Source organism: Bombyx mandarina, chromosome 23 (assembly GCF_030267445.1).
Source record: "Bombyx mandarina strain Sakado chromosome 23, ASM3026744v2".
Classification (NCBI taxonomy): Eukaryota; Metazoa; Arthropoda; class Insecta; order Lepidoptera; family Bombycidae; genus Bombyx; species Bombyx mandarina.
Genome location: NC_143229.1, coordinates 3,111,058 through 3,133,150, shown reverse-complemented (window position 1 = coordinate 3,133,150; position 22,093 = coordinate 3,111,058). Strand labels below are relative to the sequence as shown.

The window sequence follows — 22,093 nt, the reverse complement described above, 5'->3', positions numbered from 1 at the left end:
CAATAGTCTGTTGCACTGAAGTATGAAACCGTCTGTCGGGAAAAATAAATCAAAAAGTTTAATATTGACGTATGTCAAGTGGAATATAACCTTAAATTTCATTCAAGAATCATCTGATTGGAAACATTTACACATTGACCTAGGAACGTCCCAATAAATTTGAAACTAAAATTTTAGTGTTCACTCTTCAATCTATACATAAGTCAAAAGATCACTGATGAAATTTTAGGTTGTATGACCAGTAAAAGCTATTTGAATGTAATTTTAAACTGATCCTATTTGTAAATCAACCATGAATTCGATTTGGTTCAAACCTGAACTTGCGGAGGAAATAATAAATAACAATGAAATATTTGATCAAACGCAAAATGTAGTTACTGGTATGTGAAATTTGTTTTCTTAAGATTTCTTTTCCATTTTATTAGTGAAACAGTCAAATTATACCTACATTTTAACCATTAAATCACAATGTATTTACAAAACAAATGATTATTTACACAGCTTTTCTTGTTCATTTCCTGTCTGCATAATTGTCACATAAGTCGAAAATAAGACTAATTTCATTGGAAAATCTTCTTTTGCTTTGCTTACTAATATAAATTGAAAATAAAATAAAATTTTATTATGTTGTTATAAAACCTTAACTTTGTAATTTATTCTAAAAAATGTATTAGAGCCATATATGTAACATCCACTTGCTTCTATAGCTCTACCACTTTTTATTAAAATAATGTTAAATAAAAAAGAAAAATACTTTTAAATGGAGTACATCATATCATGAATTATTTTTCAGATATAATATCCCAACATATAGACCTAATAACCTTAGTTGAAAACATGGAGGGTATTTTAACTAATAAAGAACCAGAAAGTCGTGAAAAAGGAATGAGATTCTTCACAAAAATCCTCACAGAGCTACCGAGAGACTATTTAACTGTGTCACAAGTTAAATTCATATCAAAATTTTATATTGACCGGTTAAAAGATAATCATAGAGTAATACCGGCAGTCTTACAAGGTTTTTCAGCTATTATTGAAATGAAGAATTATGATATGGAAACTAGTGGAGAGTTTTTTTCGTTGCTTTTCAGAGAGGTTAATTGTCAGTCCCAAACAAGACAGGATCGGTATAATATTTATTTTATTGTTAAGAAGTTGATGGAAAAAGATATAAAATGTAAGTAAGTTCTAAAATTACAGATATATACAATTGATGTTATGAAAGTGTTCATATTGAAATATCAATCATTTAATTATTGATGATGATGATGTATAGATAAATATATTATGGAACATAAGTTGCAGTAGTAAATTGTAATAGCCTTTGGCTCAGTCAAAATAGTGTAGCAGTATGCTTCATTTTTATGAGCTGCAATCTTATGTGTCTTCGGATTTGAAGAAGTTATCAAAGTGTAAAAATACAACAACTTTAATCATGCCACTTACATTGAGATATGAGTAGGATGTATTTCAGCTGTTTTATACTTGAAAATGAATGTAATTAATTACCTATAAAATATTTTTATCTAATGTTACAGATATGAAATCTTTTGGTCCAGATTTCGTATATGGTTTCATAGCATCAATGGATGGAGAGAGAGATCCGAGAAACCTGATCTTTCTCTTTAATTTCCTACCAGAATTCATACGTGAAATACCACTGGGGCATTTAGTCGAGGAAATGTTTGAAGTTATTTCCTGTTATTACCCTATTGATTTCCATCCCGCTCCTGATGACCCAGCACCAGTTACAAGGCAGGATTTGGCTACAGCTTTAAGTCCTTGTTTGTGTGCAATACCAGAATTTGCAGAACATTGCTTGGTCTTATTGGTTGAGAAGTTAGATTCAAGTTTAAGGTTGGCCAAACTTGATTCATTGAGACTATTGGTTAGTTTCACTCTAAATTGTGTTTTTAATGGTCTATTAGTCTAATATCATGCTTAGGACCAACTAAATTAGGAATGTCTAGATATTTTGTTTGATTGTATATAGAAGTAGTAGTAATGAGTAATTGACAGAGAACCAACACATCACCAAATTTCTTATTTTATCGTTTAGATTGGTGAACGAGCTCACGGCTCACCTGGGGCTAAGTAGTTACCGGAGCCCATAGACACGTAAATGCCGCCACCTACCTTGAAATTAACGTTCTAAGGTTCCAGTTTCTACAGTGTAACGGCTGCCCCACCCTTCAAACCAAAACGCGTTACTGTTTCACAGTAGAAATAGGCAAGGTGGTGGTACTTACCCATGCGACTCACAAGACGTCCTACCACCAGTAAACATCATGACAATCGCAGTGTATTGATGCCACAATTTAAATAATATATAATATGACTTTAGATAAGTGACTGTTTCCTTATAGTTTGTATTTAATAGATTTGGTTTCATTGAAATACCAGTTAACATATTATAGCTTTAAATAATAAATATTTAACAGCAATGAAATTTTGACGTTATTAAAATCATAATTTTTTTTTGCATTTATGTCTAATTAGTATTATATTTTTCAATTCCAGACGGATAGTTGTAAAATTTTCAAACCTGAATCATACACTCCATTTCTGAAAACATTATGGTCATCAATCCAAAGGGAAATATCACACAAAGCCGATGAAGAACTGAAATTTGCGGCACACGAGGCCTTATCCGCTTTAGTGTCAATACTATCAAGGACTGCTAACACAGACCAAGCATTCGAAAATTTCGTCAAAGGAATTCTTATATCCATGCAAACAGCAGTTGCGGAAGCCACCACTGTAGCCCAATTTGTACATGCAACCAAAGTTCTACTAACAGCTGCGAATGGTTCCAAAGAATCATGTGCTATAATAACCAAAAGCATGATACCGGCAATATTAGCTTATTACGATTTTAAAACGTCTCCAAAATTGCAGATCGCTAGTCTGGACTTTTTAGGGGATCTGTATGATTTGGCCAAACATTGGGATGTACTGGAACAAACAGCGGTTCAAATGAATGAATTACCCCAGTTGTGTTTGACGGTTGTCAGTCAACCGATTAAAGATTTCCAAGTTGCCGGCTTTAGAACATTAATTAGAGTGATTAATGTTTTACAAACAGACCTCGTAGTGCCTTTTGTTGAGGTTTTAATGTACAATGTTCAACATTCTCAAGATGATGAACTTTTGAAAGTCAGCATTGAGACTATTCACGCAATAGCGAAAAAATATCCAGAAATAATAATGCAGCTAGTTGTCACAGGAAGATGTGATATAGAAAATTTGACGCAAGACAAAACTGCTTTGATCAAAAGCCTGAATTTGCTCTCCAATTTAGCCAGTATCGATGAATTCACTAAAGTCATAATAGAGGAAATGTTAAAGGTAGTGTCAGCGCATGACGATGAGGCTCCTAAAGTGATTGAAGCTTTGAGCGAATCAATGTCAGATGTAAGTTTGTTTACAGAGAAAAAATTAACTGAAATTGATAGTGATCATGGCTTGGTGGACTCAGTCGTTGAATGGATATTAAGAGAGATAAATAATTCTGTCGATGTGTCAAATGGTTTTGTTTTAATTGCAAATACAATTGCAAGCTTACCAGCTGATAAACAAAGAAATTTACTAGCAAAACACACAGATAATATATTAGATAAATGTAAATATAATGATAAATATTATTTAATTTTAGAAAGTTTGTACATATCTGTTCATCAGACCGTATATGAATCGAGTTTTGATGATATAATGAAGCTATCTCTAAAGTTAGCTTTGAATAGTGAATTGGACAGCGTCAGAACGAAAGCCTGCATTTTAGTGGCACATTTTCTGAACAAAGCTGAATTTGGTCAAAAGTTTGAGCTTTTTTATGAATTATTAAAGAATTATTTGACGAATTGTAGTAAAGATGATGAGGAGTTGTGTCCTAAGTTGATTCTGTTATATGGATGGATTACAAAAGCTTTGATTTTAAGAGGCAGCGATACATTTCTGTTTTGGCTCCAAAAGGTAAGATTTTTTATTGCATAGATGGGTGGACGAGCTCACAGCCCACCTAGTGTTAAGTGGTTACTGGAGCCTATAGACATCTACAACGTAAATGCACCTCCAACCTTGAGATATAAGTTCTAAGGTCTCAGTATAGTTACAACGGCTGCCCCACCTTTCAAACTGAAACGCATGCTTCACAGCAGAAACAGGCAGGGTGGTGGTACCTACCCGTGCGGACTCACACGAGGTCCTACCACCAGAAAAATATATTTGTTTGAGTTGTAAGGTTGACCGAGTTATTAAGAAAAACTGACTATGTAACTTATTTTTATGGCAGATTTTGAGGTTACATTATTCCGAGAAGTAACCTGAGCTCTCATAATTTGACGTTGAACAAGACGTGTGTACTTTCATTTATGTTGAATAAAAAAATTATATATTTGATTGATTTGATTATGTTGAGTATGTATACCCTAAAAAATAGTAGGTACCACCCCCCAGCATAGTATATACACCACCTGTCTCATATTTTAAGCCACGACGACTTCCGGATATTGGAATAATGGCGAAATTTATATGATTTTTATTAATCTTCACCAATGACCAATTTTGCTAATTGAAACTATTGTGAAATCTTTATTTTTCAGATTGTAAATACATTATCTAATACACAATACAGTAAACAAGGATCTGAAGCTATCAAACTGATAATGTCTGACAGCCCTAATTATTTATCGAGCAGGCAACACTGCCGGACCAGTTTATTGTACAGGCAAAGAATGTTCCAGAATTTCGCGAAGCTAACCCACAAGTTGCCGCCTCTAGAAGGTGCAGCGAATGAATCGTATCTTCTTAGTTGGGCGTATGTATTTGAGAAGACTCCGAAAAGTGTACTTAATAATGAGACTACAAAGGTATGTTTTTATTATTACCTGCATAGCTACCTGACATTCGAAAGATGTGTAATAGTCACTTATAGTTATTATTTTGATAACATTGTAAACATCCTCCCGATCCACTAACGGCTTTTAGGTACCCCAAGCACTAGTCATAATAACTAAATTAAAAGTAAATTAACCCTCTGTTTGCCTGTTTCTCGCCGGATCTTCTCAGTGGGTCGCGTTTCCGATCCGGTGGTAGATTCTGCGAAGCACCGCTCTTGCTAGGGTTCGTGTTAGCAACGTCGTCAGGTTTGAGCCCCGTGAGCTCACCTGTGTACCAATTCGTCGAATCTAGTGTAACCCCTCAGGGTTACTAGAATAGGTAGGAAACAAAAAAAAATATTGTAGACAGACAGACAAAATGAAGTACTAAGTTGGGGGGTTGGTGCTTCCCGCTTCCGTAGGTTTAACCCGCGATTCCCTACAAGTGACCCCTGGGTGGTGCTAAACGGGAGCCGAAAACATAACCGGTGGTAGGACCTAGTCCGACTGGCTGGCGACCACCCTCCAACTAGAGTCCGCCGCCAAATAGCCTAGCTGTGTTCCGGCGTGTGGGTTGGAGAGCCAGTTCTATCCCTTCCCTTTCCCCTTCCTTGTTGGGGTTGAGTCTTGGTGACGCCTGGAACTTGCGGAGCAGACGTGCGTGCGAACTCACGGGGCGTGATTGTTTGACGGGGGTATAGGGAGACCCAGTGAAACGGTACCCGCTGCCGCCCGCCGGTCAGTAGGGGACCTGAACCCGGGTGTCTCTACTAAACTCCGCCCCGGGAAGCTGTCCCGCCAACCGGTGTAAAATCCTGCCGTGCGGTCGTCGTGCCGGAGTCGGAGACCGGAGTGGATCCCGGCGATCGCACGCAGAGTGGACTGGGGGCCCTTCCATGCCCTGCGTCAGTCTCTCACGCAACCCGTGGTCGAGCACGTACTATGTTCCGCGCTTCATTCAGGTGTTGCCTCGATCTCACCTCCAACATCCTACCTCTCCTAATCCTACTCTCCGAAAACTTAAACATCATGAAGACGACAAAAAAAAGAAAAGGGTTTCACAGGCGGTCCCCCATTCCACATTTAATGTGGATTTCAGCAATGTCAGGGGCTTACATAGCAACCTTGACGCCGTACACCACCACCTTGAGACGGCGCAGCCTGCCCTGCTTTTTTTAACGGAGACGCAGATATCTGCTCCGGATGATACCTCATACCTTGAATACCCCGGCTACGTATTGGAGCACAACTTCCTGCGTAAAGCCGGGGTGTGCGTATTCGTCCGGGCTGATGTCTGTTGTCGCCGTCTTCGGGGCCTCGAACAACGGGACCTGTCCCTCTTGTGGCTGCGCGTAGATCATGGGGGCCGTAGCCGAATCTACGCGTGCCTGTACAGGTCCCACAGCAGTGATGCAGGTTCAGCTCTGTTTGAGCATGTGCAAGAGGGGACTAACCGCGTGCTTGAGCAGTACCCATCTGCGGAGGTGGTGGTTCTTGGAGACTTTAACGCTCATCACCAAGAGTGGTTGGGATCCAGAACCACTGACCTCCCGGGTCGGACTGCCTACGATTTCGCCTTGGCCTACGGCTTCTCCCAGCTGGTGACACAGCCCACCCGTGTCCCAGATATCGAGGGGCACGAGCCTTCTTTGTTGGACCTTCTGCTGACCACAGATCCGGCCGGATACAGTGTGGTGGTCGACGCTCCGCTTGGATCGTCTGATCACTGCCTTATTCGTGCTGCCGTACCACTCTCTCGTCCTGATCGTCGAACGACGACCGGGTATCGAAGAGTTTGGCGGTATATGTCAGCAGACTGGGATGGATTGCGTGAATTTTACGCATCCTACCCATGGGGGCGGTTCTGCTTTTCCTCTGCTGATCCTGACGTCTGTGCGGACCGTCTTAAAGACGTGGTGCTCCAGGGGATGGAATTGTTTATTCCCTCCTCTGAAGTGCCCGTTGGGGGTCGCAGCAGACCCTGGTATAACAATGCCAGCAGGGATGCTGCACACCTCAAGCGGTCCGCATACGTGGCATGGGATAATGCCAGGAGACGTCGGGATCCTAACATCTCAGGGGAAAGGCGGAAATATAACGCCGCTTCCAGGTCCTACAAGAAGGTAATTGCCAAGGCGAAGTCGGAGCACGTCGCTAGAGTTGGCGAGCGATTGAAGAGCTATCCCTCCGGGAGCCGTGCTTTTTGGTTGCTCGCCAAAGCTGCAGAAGGAAACTTCTGCAGGTCTAGTCTCCCACCACTGCGCAAGTCCGATGACAATCTGGCCCACAGCGCGAAAGAGAAGGCTGACCTTCTGGTCAAACTCTTCGCCTCGAACTCGACTGTGGACGACGGGGGTGCCACACCACCGAACATCCCCCGGTGTGATAGCTCCCTGCCGGAAATCTGCTTCACACAGTGTGCAGTCAGGCGGGAGCTCAGACTCCTGGACGTCCATAAGTCGAGTGGGCCAGACGGCATCCCCGCAGTGGTTTTGAAAACGTGCGCCCCTGAGCTGACACCTGCGCTAACGCGTTTGTATCGCCTCTCTTATTGCACTAACAGGGTTCCGTCTTCATGGAAGACCGCCCACGTCCACCCTATCCCCAAGAAGGGTGACCGGTCGGACCCATCGAGCTACAGGCCTATCGCGATAACTTCCTTGCTTTCCAAGGTGATGGAGCGAATTATAAATACACAACTCCTGAAGTATCTTGAAGATCGCCAGCTGATCAGTGACCGACAGTACGGTTTCCGTCACGGTCGCTCAGCTGGCGATCTTCTTGTATACCTTACTCACAGGTGGGCTGAAGCCTTGGAGAGCAAGGGCGAGGCTCTTGCTGTGAGCCTTGATATCGCGAAGGCCTTCGACAGGGTCTGGCATAGGGCACTTCTATCGAAGTTACCATCTTACGGAATCCCCGAGGGTCTCTGCAAGTGGATCGCTAGCTTTTTGGATGGGCGGAGCATCACGGTCGTTGTAGACGGTGACTGTTCTGATACCATGACCATTAACGCTGGCGTTCCACAAGGTTCGGTGCTCTCCCCCACGCTTTTCATCCTGTATATCAATGACATGCTGTCTATTGATGGCATGCATTGCTATGCAGATGATAGCACGGGGGATGCGCGATATATCGGCCATCAGAGTCTCTCTCGGAGCGTGGTGCAAGAGAGACGATCAAAACTTGTGTCTGAAGTAGAGAACTCTCTGGGGCGAGTCTCCAAATGGGGTGAATCGAACTTAGTTCAATTCAACCCGTTGAAGACACAGGTTTGCGCGTTCACTGCGAAGAAGGACCCCTTTGTCATGGCGCCGCAATTCCAAGGAGTATCCCTGCAACCTTCCGAGAGTATCGGGATACTTGGGGTCGACATTTCGAGCGATGTCCAGTTTCGGAGTCATTTGGAAGGCAAAGCCAAGTTGGCGTCCAAAATGCTGGGAGTCCTCAACAGAGCGAAGCGGTACTTCACGCCTGGACAAAGACTTTTGCTTTATAAAGCACAAGTCCGGCCTCGCGTGGAGTACTGCTCCCATCTCTGGGCCGGGGCTCCCAAATACCAGCTTCTTCCATTTGACTCCATACAGAGGAGGGCCGTTCGGATTGTCGATAATCCCATTCTCTCGGATCGTTTGGAGCCTCTGGGTCTGCGGAGGGACTTCGGTTCCCTCTGTATTTTGTACCGTATGTTCCATGGGGAGTGCTCTGAGGAATTGTTCGAGATGATACCAGCATCTCGTTTTTACCATCGCACCGCCCGCCACCGGAGTAGAGTTCATCCATACTACCTGGAGCCACTGCGGTCATCCACAGTGCGTTTCCAGAGATCTTTTTTGCCACGTACCATCCGGCTATGGAATGAGCTCCCCTCCACGGTGTTTCCCGAGCGCTATGACATGTCCTTCTTCAAACGAGGCTTATGGAGAGTATTAAGCGGTAGGCAGCGGCTTGGCTCTGCCCCTGGCATTGCTGAAGTCCATGGGCGACGGTAACCACTCACCATCAGGTGGGCCGTATGCCCGTCTGCCTACAAAGGCAATAAAAAAAAAAAAAAAAAAAAAATACTCGATGCATATTTATGACTCAAGGATTATTTAAATTAAAAAATAGTATCGCCCACCTGATGGTGAGTGCTTAACGTCGCCCATGGACATCAATAATGCCAGGAGCACAACTAAGTTGCTGTCTATTAAATGATCATCGTAACATAATTTACCTAAGCATCGCGTATGAGAGAAGGATATGAAGGGTGTTTGTTGGTGAGCGTCCGACACCCTTTGCCCTTGAGCAAGGGTGACTACTTACCACCAGATGGACCGTATCATGAGCAATGTGAACATAACGGTAAGCCGCAGGTTGGCGCTGCCCTGGCATTGCTGACGTCCATGGGCGACGGTAACCACTCACAATCAGGTGGGCCGTATGATAGGCTACCTACAAGAGTAATAAAAAATATATAACAATACTCTTGTCACGGCTCGCCTCTACTGTAAATTTTATATTTATTACTTCCGCTTCATTGTAGGCATTAAACATAAAAACAAATTATTGTCTAGAATTTTGTGAGTATATTTATTTATTTATTAGGCACACAATACACATCGCAAGCTTAAAACATACATAAAAAACACAAGTAAAAAGGAACAAAATCTGGCTTGGAACATAATAATAGTAATATTTTTTTATTTCATTACAGATTACATCAATAGCGATAGATTCGTTAGACTATGAAAACAAAGACTTACTCCTTGTGATGATCGATGTTTTATGTTATTTCGTGCAAGCGAAAAACGCCGTTATCTCTGGCAGTTTACAGACCATTTTACCGAGACTAGTGAAATTGTCTAGATACGTCAAATCAATGGTGAGTTCGCTGAATTTTGTCTCCACTGCATCTTCTTATACCGCGGAAATTGAAAGGTTTTAAGGTTCAACAAACGTTTTTATTATAAATACTTATATAAACGTCCTTTAGGCTACCGAAGATTAGGTAGGGAAAAAAAGGTGGAAATAGTAAAATGAAAATTATAAAACCGTAAAAGTAGTTTTAATAATGCTGTCCATTGAGAACACGCATTGAAATTCTGATGATATTTTTTATTTTTTTATCAGGCACACAATATTAATTTTTTTTTTTTTTTTATTTATTTATTTATACTTTATGCACAAAACAAAACTTGTACACAGGCGGACTTAATGCCATGGGCATTCTCTTCCAGTCGACCATAATACACATTAGAGGCTAAAAAAAAGGTACAAAAAAATTTAACAACAATTTAAAAAAAATTCTGGCTTGCAACATACGCCATGTGCGTACGACTAAATAAACAAATGTGCTGAGTTTGTACACAATGTTATAAATAATGCAAAAACATCAAACAATTACAGTACTTAATTTACTAATAGTAAATTGGAGAATAGGAGGATTCCCTTGAACATTTTTATAAACGTTACTAACCTACAAGTACAAATATCCAACTCAGTTGACGACTTTGCCAGTTCGTTATAGATGCGAGACATTCGGGTAATTGCATTAAATGATATATTGTTTTTGTAAATTAATAATGATATGGATATAATGCGTCACTAGAGTTTCGTACTTCAAGCATCGGTCACCGTCCTCGTCGAACCCGTTGCTTGCGACGAAGGGCTCGACGAGTAAATTAACCCTCAGACACAGCCCACTGAGTTTCTCGCCGGATCTTCTCAGTGGGTCGCGTTTCCGATCCGGTGGTAGATTCTGCGAAGCACTGCTCTTGCTAGGGTCAGTGTTAGCAACTCTCCGGTTAGAGCCTCGTGAGCTCACCTACACACGTTAAGGTAAGCTGACATAGCCTCTCAAGGCTATCAGCATAGGTAGGTAAAAATTCATAATACTAGAAAAAAATACTACAATAATAATGTACATGTACACCTACATAGTACCATTACACTATTAATCTTGCTAGGGCCAGTGTTAGCATCACTCCCGGCTTGAGCCCCGTGAGCTCACCTACTAGTTCGGTGAATCTAGAATAACCCCTCGAGGTTATTCTCTCGCCTCGCTCGTCTGACTTCGAAGTTAAAAATAGGAACTGTTAACGTTATCCCCGTTTGCATCATCGTTAATTACCGAATTCATTTTCTTTTGCAGGATGTCAGAATAAAAAGTTTAGAATGCCTTTACGAGATTGCGAATTCGTATCGCACGTCAACGCTTTTGCCGCACAAACAGGACATTTTATTTGATTTAGCGCCATCTCTTGACGACAAAAAGAGGCTGGTACGCAACATGGCCGTCAAAGCAAGAACTCGCTGGTTCATGATTGGTGCGCCAGGCGAAGACAAACCTAATTAACCAATCAGGGTTGAGATAATGACAATAATTATTGTTGTTTTAAAATAATGTTATGACTATTTGTTTTAATATCTAAAATTTGTGTAGTTTGTGATACTAGAAGATTAACAAATTTGTTAAAATCATACATACATATATACATATATAATTTGTAAAATAAGCTATGATAATTTATGGAAGATTAGAAAATGGTTTTAAAAAAAAAAACCTGCAAGCAGATCTGAAAGAATATCTAAATAAATACAATATTTCTTGATAGTTCACAAGTTCTTCGAGAGACTGTGAATGTTGTTTTTATTTGAATAAATTTAGTATGGATAAATCAAAATAAGAAAAATCGACGATAGCCCAGAAGCTATAGGAAGTGTGGTCACCAAAAAAATATTAAAAATATACTTTTTTATTAAAATGCCTTTTTTTTTATTATTATCTTGAACTAATTAATACTCGCGTGAGACAATAACTATGTGTGTTTTTATTCAACTGTGAAATAAAATCTTTATTGCTAACTGCTATTCGTTTTATGCAGAGGATTTTAGTAATAGTCCGGTTATTTATTAATAGCGCGATATCTCTTAATTACCCTTATGAGCCCCCCATTATCCGTGTCATGAGTACATACAGTAGGAAGTATTGTGACCTCGCCAGACGGTAGTACGCATCCGGCAAAAACGATCGCAGAGAATCTCTTCTTCATCTTCAGCCTTTGTCCATCCAATGCTGAGTATAGGTGGCTACATATGCACTCAATTTTTTTCGATCGATTGCCTTTTGCATCCAGTCCTTATCACCTATTTTGAGCAGGTCGTCAATGTACCTCATTGGTTGTCTGCCCACGGTACGACGTCCAGTTCGAGGTCTCCGCTGAAGTACTTTTGTGTCCCACCGATTGTCACTACAAGGCTTATATGGCCGGCCCATTTCCACTTTCTCCGAGTAATCACTTTGGCTATGTCAGTCAAACCAGTTCTGCGAATTTCGGTATTACGCACCCCATCTCAAAGATAAATTCCTAACATAATCCTAACTCTCTTAACTTCTTATTAAAAGCCGAGCAGACTATACATAAGGTACTCTTAGCTTAGCTTAGCTGTTTCTTCAGAAATTATGCAAAAATTCAAGTTTGTTTTGTTAATCCGAGTCGGTATTTTTATTTTTGAAGATCGCGCTTAGTTTGATTGTGTTCTCAGACCACTCTTTCGCTACATGTCTCAAGAACTCCTAAGATACGTCTTAGGAGTTCTTTAGTGCTTCAGGTATAGGTATCCCGGACAGTGTTGCTAACACTTGGAGATCAACCACCTGGTCTTTTCCTGTCGATATAGTTACTATCAGATTTTCGAGGTTGTCCAGATTTTTGAAAGTAGTTTGACCAAAGTAGCAAAGTTTGCGCCGCGAACAGATTGCAGACAGCCTAGCTGTTGTCCAGAGCTCTTTGTCATTGGACAGGTTTCTTCAATGCGCGGTCCTTGCAATGCGTAACATATGTCGCCAATACCAGAACACCGAAAATGCCTCGATTTTCGATCTATCTGTCCTTAGTATTGTCTAGTTTTTAGTGTGTGGTTCATTAGAACCTTATTGTGCGCCATAATTCGATGACGAGCATCAACGGTGGGCAATGTATCAAGATCTGCCGTATCAGCAGTTAATTATTAACAGTTTGGTCTTGCTAGGTGATTTTAATGTAAACCTTTTGAACAATAATGACATTAAAACTGATAAAATGAAAGATTTTTTTCACATATGTAGTTTGGACCAACTTATTACAGAGCCAACACATTTTACTGATCATAGTGCAACACATTGATATTATCTGTACGCATAATTTGGCTAGTAAATGTGTCAGGTTGATCGAATTGTTGATCTGAATAGCCATGCTTTCCTGTCTTGTGAGATAAATTGCAGGAGACCGAAAGTGCCAGCAAACATAGTCACTGTTAGGCCGTTCAAGGACATTGATGACTCCCTTTTTGAAAGTGACCTTACTCGAATACGTTGGGATGCAATTTTTAATTCTGAAGACATTAATGTCTGTCTAAATAATTTTAACTCGGTTATATTGACTTTGTTTGATCTGCACGCACCCCTAAAAACAATTAAATGTAAAACATACTCTTATCCTTGGATTACTGACAACATTCGCTTGATGATGAAACTTAGGAATAAAGCTCACAAACGACATGCTGTTAGTAAGACTGAGAGTAGTCTGAATTATTATAAGGACCTTAAGTCGTTGGTGGAAAAAGCCCTAGAAAGTGAGAAAAAGGCTTATTTTAATTTTAACATTAACAATAAGATTCATAATCCCTCTATCCTATGGAAAAATTTGAAAACAAATATTTTACCTCCTGTAGATCATGAACTACCATTAATTTTTAACGATGCTAAACAAATTAATGATCATTTAAAAAAAAATCCTAATGTAATCAATTGTTCTTCTTGCAACAACTGAAGTCGGATGCTCTGGGTGTTGATGATATTTCCCTTAAAATGTTGTGTATGACATTGCCCTACAGTCTTACTTCTGTCACCAATCTTGTTAATATGTCAATTAATACATCGATATTTCCTTACACTTGGAAGACTGCTGTGGTTCGTCCTGTTCCTAAGAAGCCTAATGCCATGACACTCAGTGACCTCCGACCCATCAGTATATTGCCCTGCTTGTCTAAAATTCTAGAGAAAGTAGTATCTTCACAGCTGACGGACTATCTCGAGAAACATAACATATTGCCTGAGTATCAGTCAGGATTCCGGAGATCGCGTGGTACTGCAACTGCTCTCTTAGATGTGACGGATAATATCCTTGCTGCACAGGATCGGGGTATGTGTACGGTTCTGGTACTTCTGGACTTCTCTCGAGCATTCGACAGCTTGAATATTGACCTTCTTCTTGCCAAATTGAGTTTCTACGGCTTAAGTGCGGATACCATTCGTTGGTTCTCAAGTTATCTGACTGAACGATCGCAATTGGTGGAAATTCGTCGCGGTGAGGGTAATGTTCGATCCAACATGGCTAACGTCATTAATGGTGTACCACAGGGTTCGATCCTGGGCCCTTTGCTATTTATCCTTTACAGCGCAGATATTGTTGGTCATATGAATCATTGTCAGTACCATATATATGCTGATGACATTCAACTGTACATCTCTTTTAAGATGTCTGAGTTTACAATGGCCATTGAGAAACTTACAGGGGACCTAAATAGAGTGGCGAATTGGTCGGAACAGAACTCACTCTTCTTAAATCCCAGCAAGACTAAATATATTGTGTTTGGAAATGAATCTCGATTGTCTAAGCTTCCATCACAACCTTTCAATGGGTTAAATATTCGAAATGACCCCATTGAGAGAGTATATGAGGTGCGTAACTTGGGCCTACTGATGGACGCAGGTCTCCGGTTTAAGAAGCATGTCACTGAGATGGTCCGCCACTGCTTCTATCGCTTGAAGGTCCTGTACCGCATCTGCAATTATCTCAGTGAAAAACTTCGGATTGAACTCGTTGAGACACTGATTCTCTCGAAACTGAATTATGCGGACGTGGTATACGGACCAAGATTACTTAATTCAACTGAGCGCATATTACAGAGAGTACAGAATGCATGCATGAGATTTTGCTTTAGCATCCCACCACGATCCCATGTTACGCCGATAATTAATCAAAGCAAAATGTTGAATTTAAAGTTGAGAAGGAAGTTGCATTTTGCTTGTTTATTATTTGGAGTCGTAAAATTGCAAACGCCGAATTATTTGTATCTTAAGTTGACTTATTTAGAAGACGGCGGTAGGCAATCGCGACAACGCTCCCAAGTGTTTGCGACTCCTCGACACTGCTCTGCTGCTTTTAGAGGCAGCTTCCGCTACTTGGCCTCTAAATGTTGGAACAATATTCCTCCACCTATCCGGCACCAGAGAACGCTAAGGTCCTTTAAAACAAATTTAAAAGTATATCTATTGAATATACAAGAAAAATTCGAAAATATCAAATATAATTACTCCGTACTATAATTAATTGTGCTTTGCAAATGCAATTTTTATTTAATTAATTTAATAATGTCTTTTTGTTGTCCTTTTCATAACTGTTTTTTATTTTTATTATTCATGTTCTTTTTATTTTTTAATATATTTTACAATGTTGTGTATTTGTCGGTCTGATGCTGGTGTGCGCGTCACTCCGCAGGTGCCGGCGGACGATCAGCGCCGCAGTACCGATTGTTTCTTTACTGTTAGGCATCGCTGAGCCGGTAACCGTTTCCAAGCCTCGTTATTTTTGTTATCTTTTTATTTATTTTTTGTACTTAATTTGTGTTTGGAATAAATGTTTATTATTATTATTATTATTAATTGTTTGAATATGAATCCAATAAATCCTCAGCTATGCCGCTAATGCGAAACTACGGGATTAGTCCGACAAATCTCTGGCCACTAACAATTTGATTCAATTTGCATAATCTCTTATCGCGTTCGAAGCGTTTGGCGCACTTAAAATGGTAATGAAGGCGAGCCCTTCGCACCGGCTTTTTATGCCCAATGTAGGGCGGAGAATGGAAGAGTTAAGATAAATGTTTTGACAGGTTATAAATTAAATGCGATTGAAATGGAAGATTATGCAAATCGCCCGACGGTTCGTTAAATGGAATTTATAGTTTGAATTCTGTTTGGGTATATGCATCGTCTTTTACGTTTAATAAGGACTATTCGACTGTCGTTTTGACTATCGAAGTTGTAGTGGTGTTAAGCATAAGACGCCTGCTGTATTCGTGTAGAGCTATGCCGACTTTCAAATCCCGCTGGTAGATAGGTACTATTTTTTCTAATTAAATACGCACATAATTCTTTGAGTGCGAACCGACGATAGATGGATTCTCTATTGATGCATATAAAGTGCGGAACGTCGAAATACCGACTATAGTCTGGTTATATGTATTTAGGTATCGACCTGTACGGACGTACGTAAAATATATAAAAAACCATTTAATATGATTTTCCTGTGAATTTAGCTTTGATTTTTGTATTTCTTTTAAGTTTTTTTATAAGGTCCTTTTTTTTTTCAAAAAATCTTTCGCAAGTTCTACAGAATATATGAAAATAGGCTCAGCACTAAAAGAGTTAGCATTTGTTCACGAACTACTTCCATGCTGAGGGAATAACATCGCCTAATTATAAAAATCCAATCCGCAATATTTATAAAGGGGAATGCCCATTTCAGGCCCAAAGCGGACAATAGATTAGAGAAAAATACTTAATGCATTAATTTTGTCATAAATAAATATGGATTTACTTTCTTCCAAATGAGCGCCACTACAGATTACAATAAGTAGTTTATAAAAAGTAACTCTATTGAAAAAACAAGGATTTTAATTTTTGCGGGAAATATATTGCCAGCATCAAAAACTTTTACGTATTAAGCAAACATTTTCAGTATTTGAGAATACTTAAAATGTTTTATATTATATTGATGAGTAAATAAATCGATTATAAGTACATAAAATAACATTAAAGACATACCCATTGGACTTTAACTTGTAACTATACTTGAGACCTTAGAACTCATATCTCAAGGTGGGTGGCGCATTTACGTTGTAGATGTCTATGGGCTCCAGCAACCACTTAACACCAGGTTGGCTGTGAGCTCGTCCACCTATTTAAGCAATAAAAATAAATAAATAAAAACACGCGTCCCAGTTTGCGCTTTGGAACAGCCGATGCATTAATGCAATCAATCATGTGTAGATCTGTCGTTCAAACTGGGTAGTTTCCACGTTGTTATGTCACATGTTTTTGATAGTCTTATCATAGGCTTCTAAATCAATAACTAATTTTGTATAAGACCGTATTCAAACAACGTCTAATGAAGGTACGTTATGATGTTTATGATATGATACATCAGTTAATATGTAGCAATAAACAGTCGTCGCTCGTGACGTTGGGACATGAATTTAAATTGAATCATCAACGGGCGGATTCGCCCGTTTAATCCTGCGTGGTCCGAGGGGCGTTCGACGCGTAATTTTCACGATTATCCGACCGGGACCCATCCTCGGACCGACGTTAGGATACGCATTCAAACGGAGATCTCGTTTGGTTTCGCAAGTGGGCCGAATTTAGAAACGAATTCGTTTTATTTTCACATTCGTGTTTCGGAGAATAGGATTTTTTAACACTAAAAGTCCGACTGGCGGGCTTTTGTGAGTTTTTGTGTGTTCGTTGTTCCGGGCTGTTGGCGAAGAAGATATTGAAATGATGTTAACATTGATTTGTGTGAGGTTTTTTTTCTTTTTTTATTGCCCTTGTAGGCAGACGAGCATACGGCCCACCTGATGATGAGTGGTTACCGTCGCCCATGGACTTCAGCAATGCCAGGGGCAGAGCCAAGCCGCTGCCTATCGCTTAATACTCTCCACAAGCCTCTTTTAAAGAAGGACATGTCATAGCGCTCGGGAAACACCGGGTTTTAATATAAAAGCGACACAATAACTAAAATAAAATACAAAATGAGCTGAGAACCGTACAGTTGAACTAAGACTCGGAATATTTTATTGGTCGTCGTCGTGCGCGCTGAGGGCGTGTGTTTTCGCGCTCCGAGAGCTCTGTCTCAGCGGGGGGGTAAGGCGGCGGCGGGGCGGGTTTCGTTCCGTTATAATTTGGCATTGTTTTTCACACGTGATCATGGTTCCGTTGTTAAGTGATCATCTTGCTGAGCTAATGCACGTGAATGCCACAAACCAGTCTGTAGTTGAAAAGTCTGATATGATGATTGAACGAAATAACGTTTTTAACGTAAACATGACCTGAATCGATATTCAGGATTAGCTCCAGATATGAAAACTTTAAGAGTGTCAACAGCACGAATCCAAATGCGAATCTTGTGAACGCATTTTATTTTACGATGATTTTAAATTTTGCCTGTTAAAGTTTAGCCTGTTTACTGTTATCTGATTAAGCTCCGGATTCGAGAATTATTCGATGGTCAATAGCACAAATGTGAAGTATTGTTGAAAACAGTTATGAACGCATTCAATTATGTCTACCCATTCTAAGTATTAGGAACCATTAAAAGGGTGATTTTTAAAAAGTTCCGGATATATTTTTTTTTAACAACCTATGTCTGTTTCGTGACTAAACAATAATATTATGTACTGTCTGTTGTTTTTTCTGATAGCCTGTTATTAATATATATAAACTTGATAGCATGCATTAAATACACCTCATGGGATGGACAGAGTTGCGTTAAAAAAGTTCGCGAAATAATCGCATTGTTTAAGATAACAGGTAATAATATAACAGGTAGTAATAAGATAAATGTTAGACTTACTTATCTAATATTAGAAGGCAATCAAACATATGAACATCCTGATGGTTAATGTTAAGTGTATTTTACGAATATCCATATCCATTGAAGACGCAGTCATAGCACGTTGTAGTTGGAGATGCATCTTCTATTAACTAGCATGATAGAAAGGCTTCGATCGTGCACAAATAAGTCTGAAGTTAGCATTCTAGGACGAACATATAAACGATGCCAAAAGAATATATGGCATTAAAATATCCCCCCCCCCCCTAACCTCAAATAACAAATATTAAAAAAAAAAAAACTAATTACGGCGCTGCTGAACTGGATTGTTCTGAAAGAAATTAGGCTATCTCTGTGTGCAGATTAAGAGATTAGCGTCGGAATTGGATTTGTCTAGAAACGGCCGCTACAATGTTCTTTTGTTTCAGCTTTTAACTTGCAAAGAGAATTAAACACAATTATGTTGTAGTACGTTTGTGTGTGTGCTTGTGTGCGTTATTTAATAAGTACTAACAAATTGAACAAGTCGTGGCCTAATAGATAAGAGGGCCGCTGTAACCGTATCAAGGTATGCAACAATGTCGGTGTTCAAATTACCTAGTCAGACTACAGAGAAATAAAAGCGTGTAATAAAAATAGAACCCGTACAAAATTTAAGGCGTAATTACCACACAATTGAGACATATTTTTTTTATTTTACTGCTCTAGTGGGTGGCCGAGCTCACAGCCCACATGTCATTAAGTGATTACTGGAGCCCACAGACATCTACAACTTAAATGCGCTACCCACCTTGAGATATAAGTTCTAAGGTCTCAAGTATAGTTACAACGGCTGCTCCACCCTTCAAACGGAAACACATTACGGCTTCACGGCAGAAATAGGCGGGGTGGTGGTACCTACCCGTGCAGACTCACAAGAGGTCGTAACCAGTAAAAAAGGATAGGATTCAGTTCTTAAGGAGGGAGGCAGCATTCACGCTGTGACGTCATTGGACCCTGGTAATCACTTTACACCAAGTGGGCTGTCGTTCACATGCCTACACAATAACAAAAACAAAATCCGATTCTCTACGTCATCGGCCGCGGAAAATAACTCAATTAATATTATGTTCAGAAACGATTATATTGGTAACATGATGTCTCAATTAACCAGGATCCTTTTTAGAATATTTATGATGATGAAATTAGAATAGTGTAATCATCTATACATATGCATAGAAAAACCTTCATAGTCTAAAACTCTTTAGTTTTCTAAAAAGGATTTTTCTTATATGTCACTAGCGACCCGCCCTCGCTTCGCTTCGGAAACATTAATACATGATACACACATGAAACCAAAAAATAAAACTTTAAAAAAATAATAAAAAAAGTAGCCTATGTTCATCAGGGACAATGTCGGCTTCTAATGGAAAAAGAATTTTTCAAATCGGTCCAGTAGTTTCGGAGCCTATTCGAAACAAACAAACAAACAAATCTTTCCTCTTTATAATATTAAGTATAGATGCAGTGAAGTTTGACATTCAGTAAAAAGAAAGTTTAGTTTGGTTAAAAATATAATTTTTATTAGATTAAGGGCTTTAAATGTTATTTTCTCATTATACATATAACAGAAAACGCAATTAAGCCTTTTATTGCTTATTTAATCTGGAGTACCCAATATCATTATACATATAAATAAAATTGGAGGGTCTGTTTGTAATATTTAAATAACCGCTTTTTACTACATGCATATGAATATATAATATACGGTACACCAAATACACCAAAATAATATTTTTTACAATTTTTGTCTTTGTTCTTCTGTCTGTTTGTTCCGGCTAATCTCTGGAAGGACTGGACCGATTTTAACGAGACTTTCATTGATAGGTAGCTGATGATATAAGGAGTAACTTAGGCTACTTTTTAGACTAGCATTGCCCCACGGCGTCACCCGATATACGATACGATACGACTCCGCTAGTATGACAATAAAATTAAAAAATTACTTTATTAATTGGCTTGTTTTTTAATTTATGGCCTGTTAAGGAGACTTTTAAGCGAAGTCTTTTATTTTGTTATTTTATTTTGTTTTGTGAAAAATGATATAAAGCGAAATGAGATGAAGTTGATTAATTTGAGACTTTGATCAATTGAGATGAAATAAAATGAAACGAGGTTTCCAGATTTTCACGATTTCAAATTTCCACGTTTAATTTTTCCACATTTGTGCACTTTCACAGGTGCTAAACAGTTAATAAGCCACCGTTATTAGACTTTTAAACCTAATAAAACACTAAATAAACAAAATAAAATAATACACATCACTTTGCTCCACAATTTCCGCCCAAAAAGTCCTCATTATTCGGCTAACAGAATGCATCAATCACATCAGACAACATCAGAACGTAAAATATGGCGATTAATGAAAAAACGCTCAATATTTTGACTTACGTAAGTACTTTAAGATAGGCGGAACAAAATTATCAATTACCTATAAGCACGATTAGAACACAAAAGTAGGTACAGTAGCGAAGTTTTCGCCAAAAGCAATGTTCTTCCGATATTTCAGCGAATTTAAAATTATTAAAGTTAAATTCAAAATTTACTGAGAAACGTTCAATGGTATTAATTTAATTTATTTATGGTAGGCGATTTAAACTTTAATTTTTCAACGAATTTCAGATTAAACCTCGATAAAATCCCAAAACAACGAAGCCATACTTTGCAAAATTAATTAAGCAAAGATCATACAGCCTCATGCTCTCGCTTAATTGCACTTTAATTAAGCAATCCACGTTGTAATCGAGCGTGTAATATTATTAATAACACGACAGCGTGAAGCCATGTTAGATCTCATTCGTCGCTAATTATTGTTTCGATGTAAATAACTTTATGACATCATTAGATCGCAAAATGTTTCCATTGACTCGGTGGTGCAGTAGCCAGCGCCCCTGATTGTTACGTCGAGGGTCGTGGGTTCGATTCCCACATCGGGCAAACATTCGTCTGATGAACAGGTTTGCTTCTTGATGTTTATTATCTATATATCTAGCGGTAGGCAGCGACTTGGCTCTGCTCCTAGCATTGCTGAAGTCCATGGGTGACGGTAACCACTCACGATCAGGTGGGCCATATGCTCGTCTGCCTACAAGGGCAATAAAATATATATATGTCGTGGACAACGACTTTTAGTTGTCGTGGATAACGACTTTTAGTAATATTAAGACGGTGGTTTTAATTATTATTTTAAATGATGAAATGTTGTTTTGATAAATATCACAAAATGAAGGGTAGACTCCGTAACGCCACAGTATAAACTGGCGGTACGTGGACAGAGTCGTGGCATTCCGTGTCAGACAGTCATTCCGTCCGTCTCAGTCAGTGAGTCGGTCTGTCGGTATGTGGAACGAAACTGTCGGTTTACCCTGTCATTGTGAAAGTTGTGTGTGTTGAGTTTCAATAATTATTATTCAAAAGGTTTTATTGACTTTTTATAAACTGAATTCAACCAAATACGAGTGATGACGGAACCTACCGCTCAGCCATCCCTGACGTGTGCCAACATATATACCTAAATTACTTTAGTCATATCTTTTGATA

General features: G+C 39.3%; 1 protein-coding gene across 1 annotated transcript; it reads left to right on the top strand.

Moving 5' to 3' along the window:
* The first annotated feature begins 62 nt into the window (after positions 1-62).
* Mms19 (MMS19 nucleotide excision repair protein) lies at positions 63-11,551 on the top strand. Its single transcript, XM_028172027.2, has 7 exons — positions 63-380; positions 794-1,177; positions 1,539-1,888; positions 2,521-3,972; positions 4,602-4,868; positions 9,574-9,741; positions 11,011-11,551. The coding sequence occupies exons 1-7, from the start codon at positions 293-295 to the stop codon at positions 11,212-11,214; spliced, it is 2,913 nt and encodes a 970-aa protein (XP_028027828.2). The 5' UTR covers positions 63-292; the 3' UTR covers positions 11,215-11,551.
* The last annotated feature ends 10,542 nt before the right edge of the window (positions 11,552-22,093 follow it).

Bases quoted from the DNA above. Each gene is read 5' to 3' on its own strand.
- Mms19 (XM_028172027.2), top strand. From the start codon at position 293: ATGAATTCGATTTGGTTCAAACCTGAACTTGCGGAGGAAATAATAAAT. The intron at 1,178-1,538 runs GTAAGTAAGTTC...CTAATGTTACAG, and splicing joins GATGGAAAAAGATATAAAAT to ATATGAAATCTTTTGGTCCA. The intron at 3,973-4,601 runs GTAAGATTTTTT...TTTATTTTTCAG, and splicing joins TTCTGTTTTGGCTCCAAAAG to ATTGTAAATACATTATCTAA.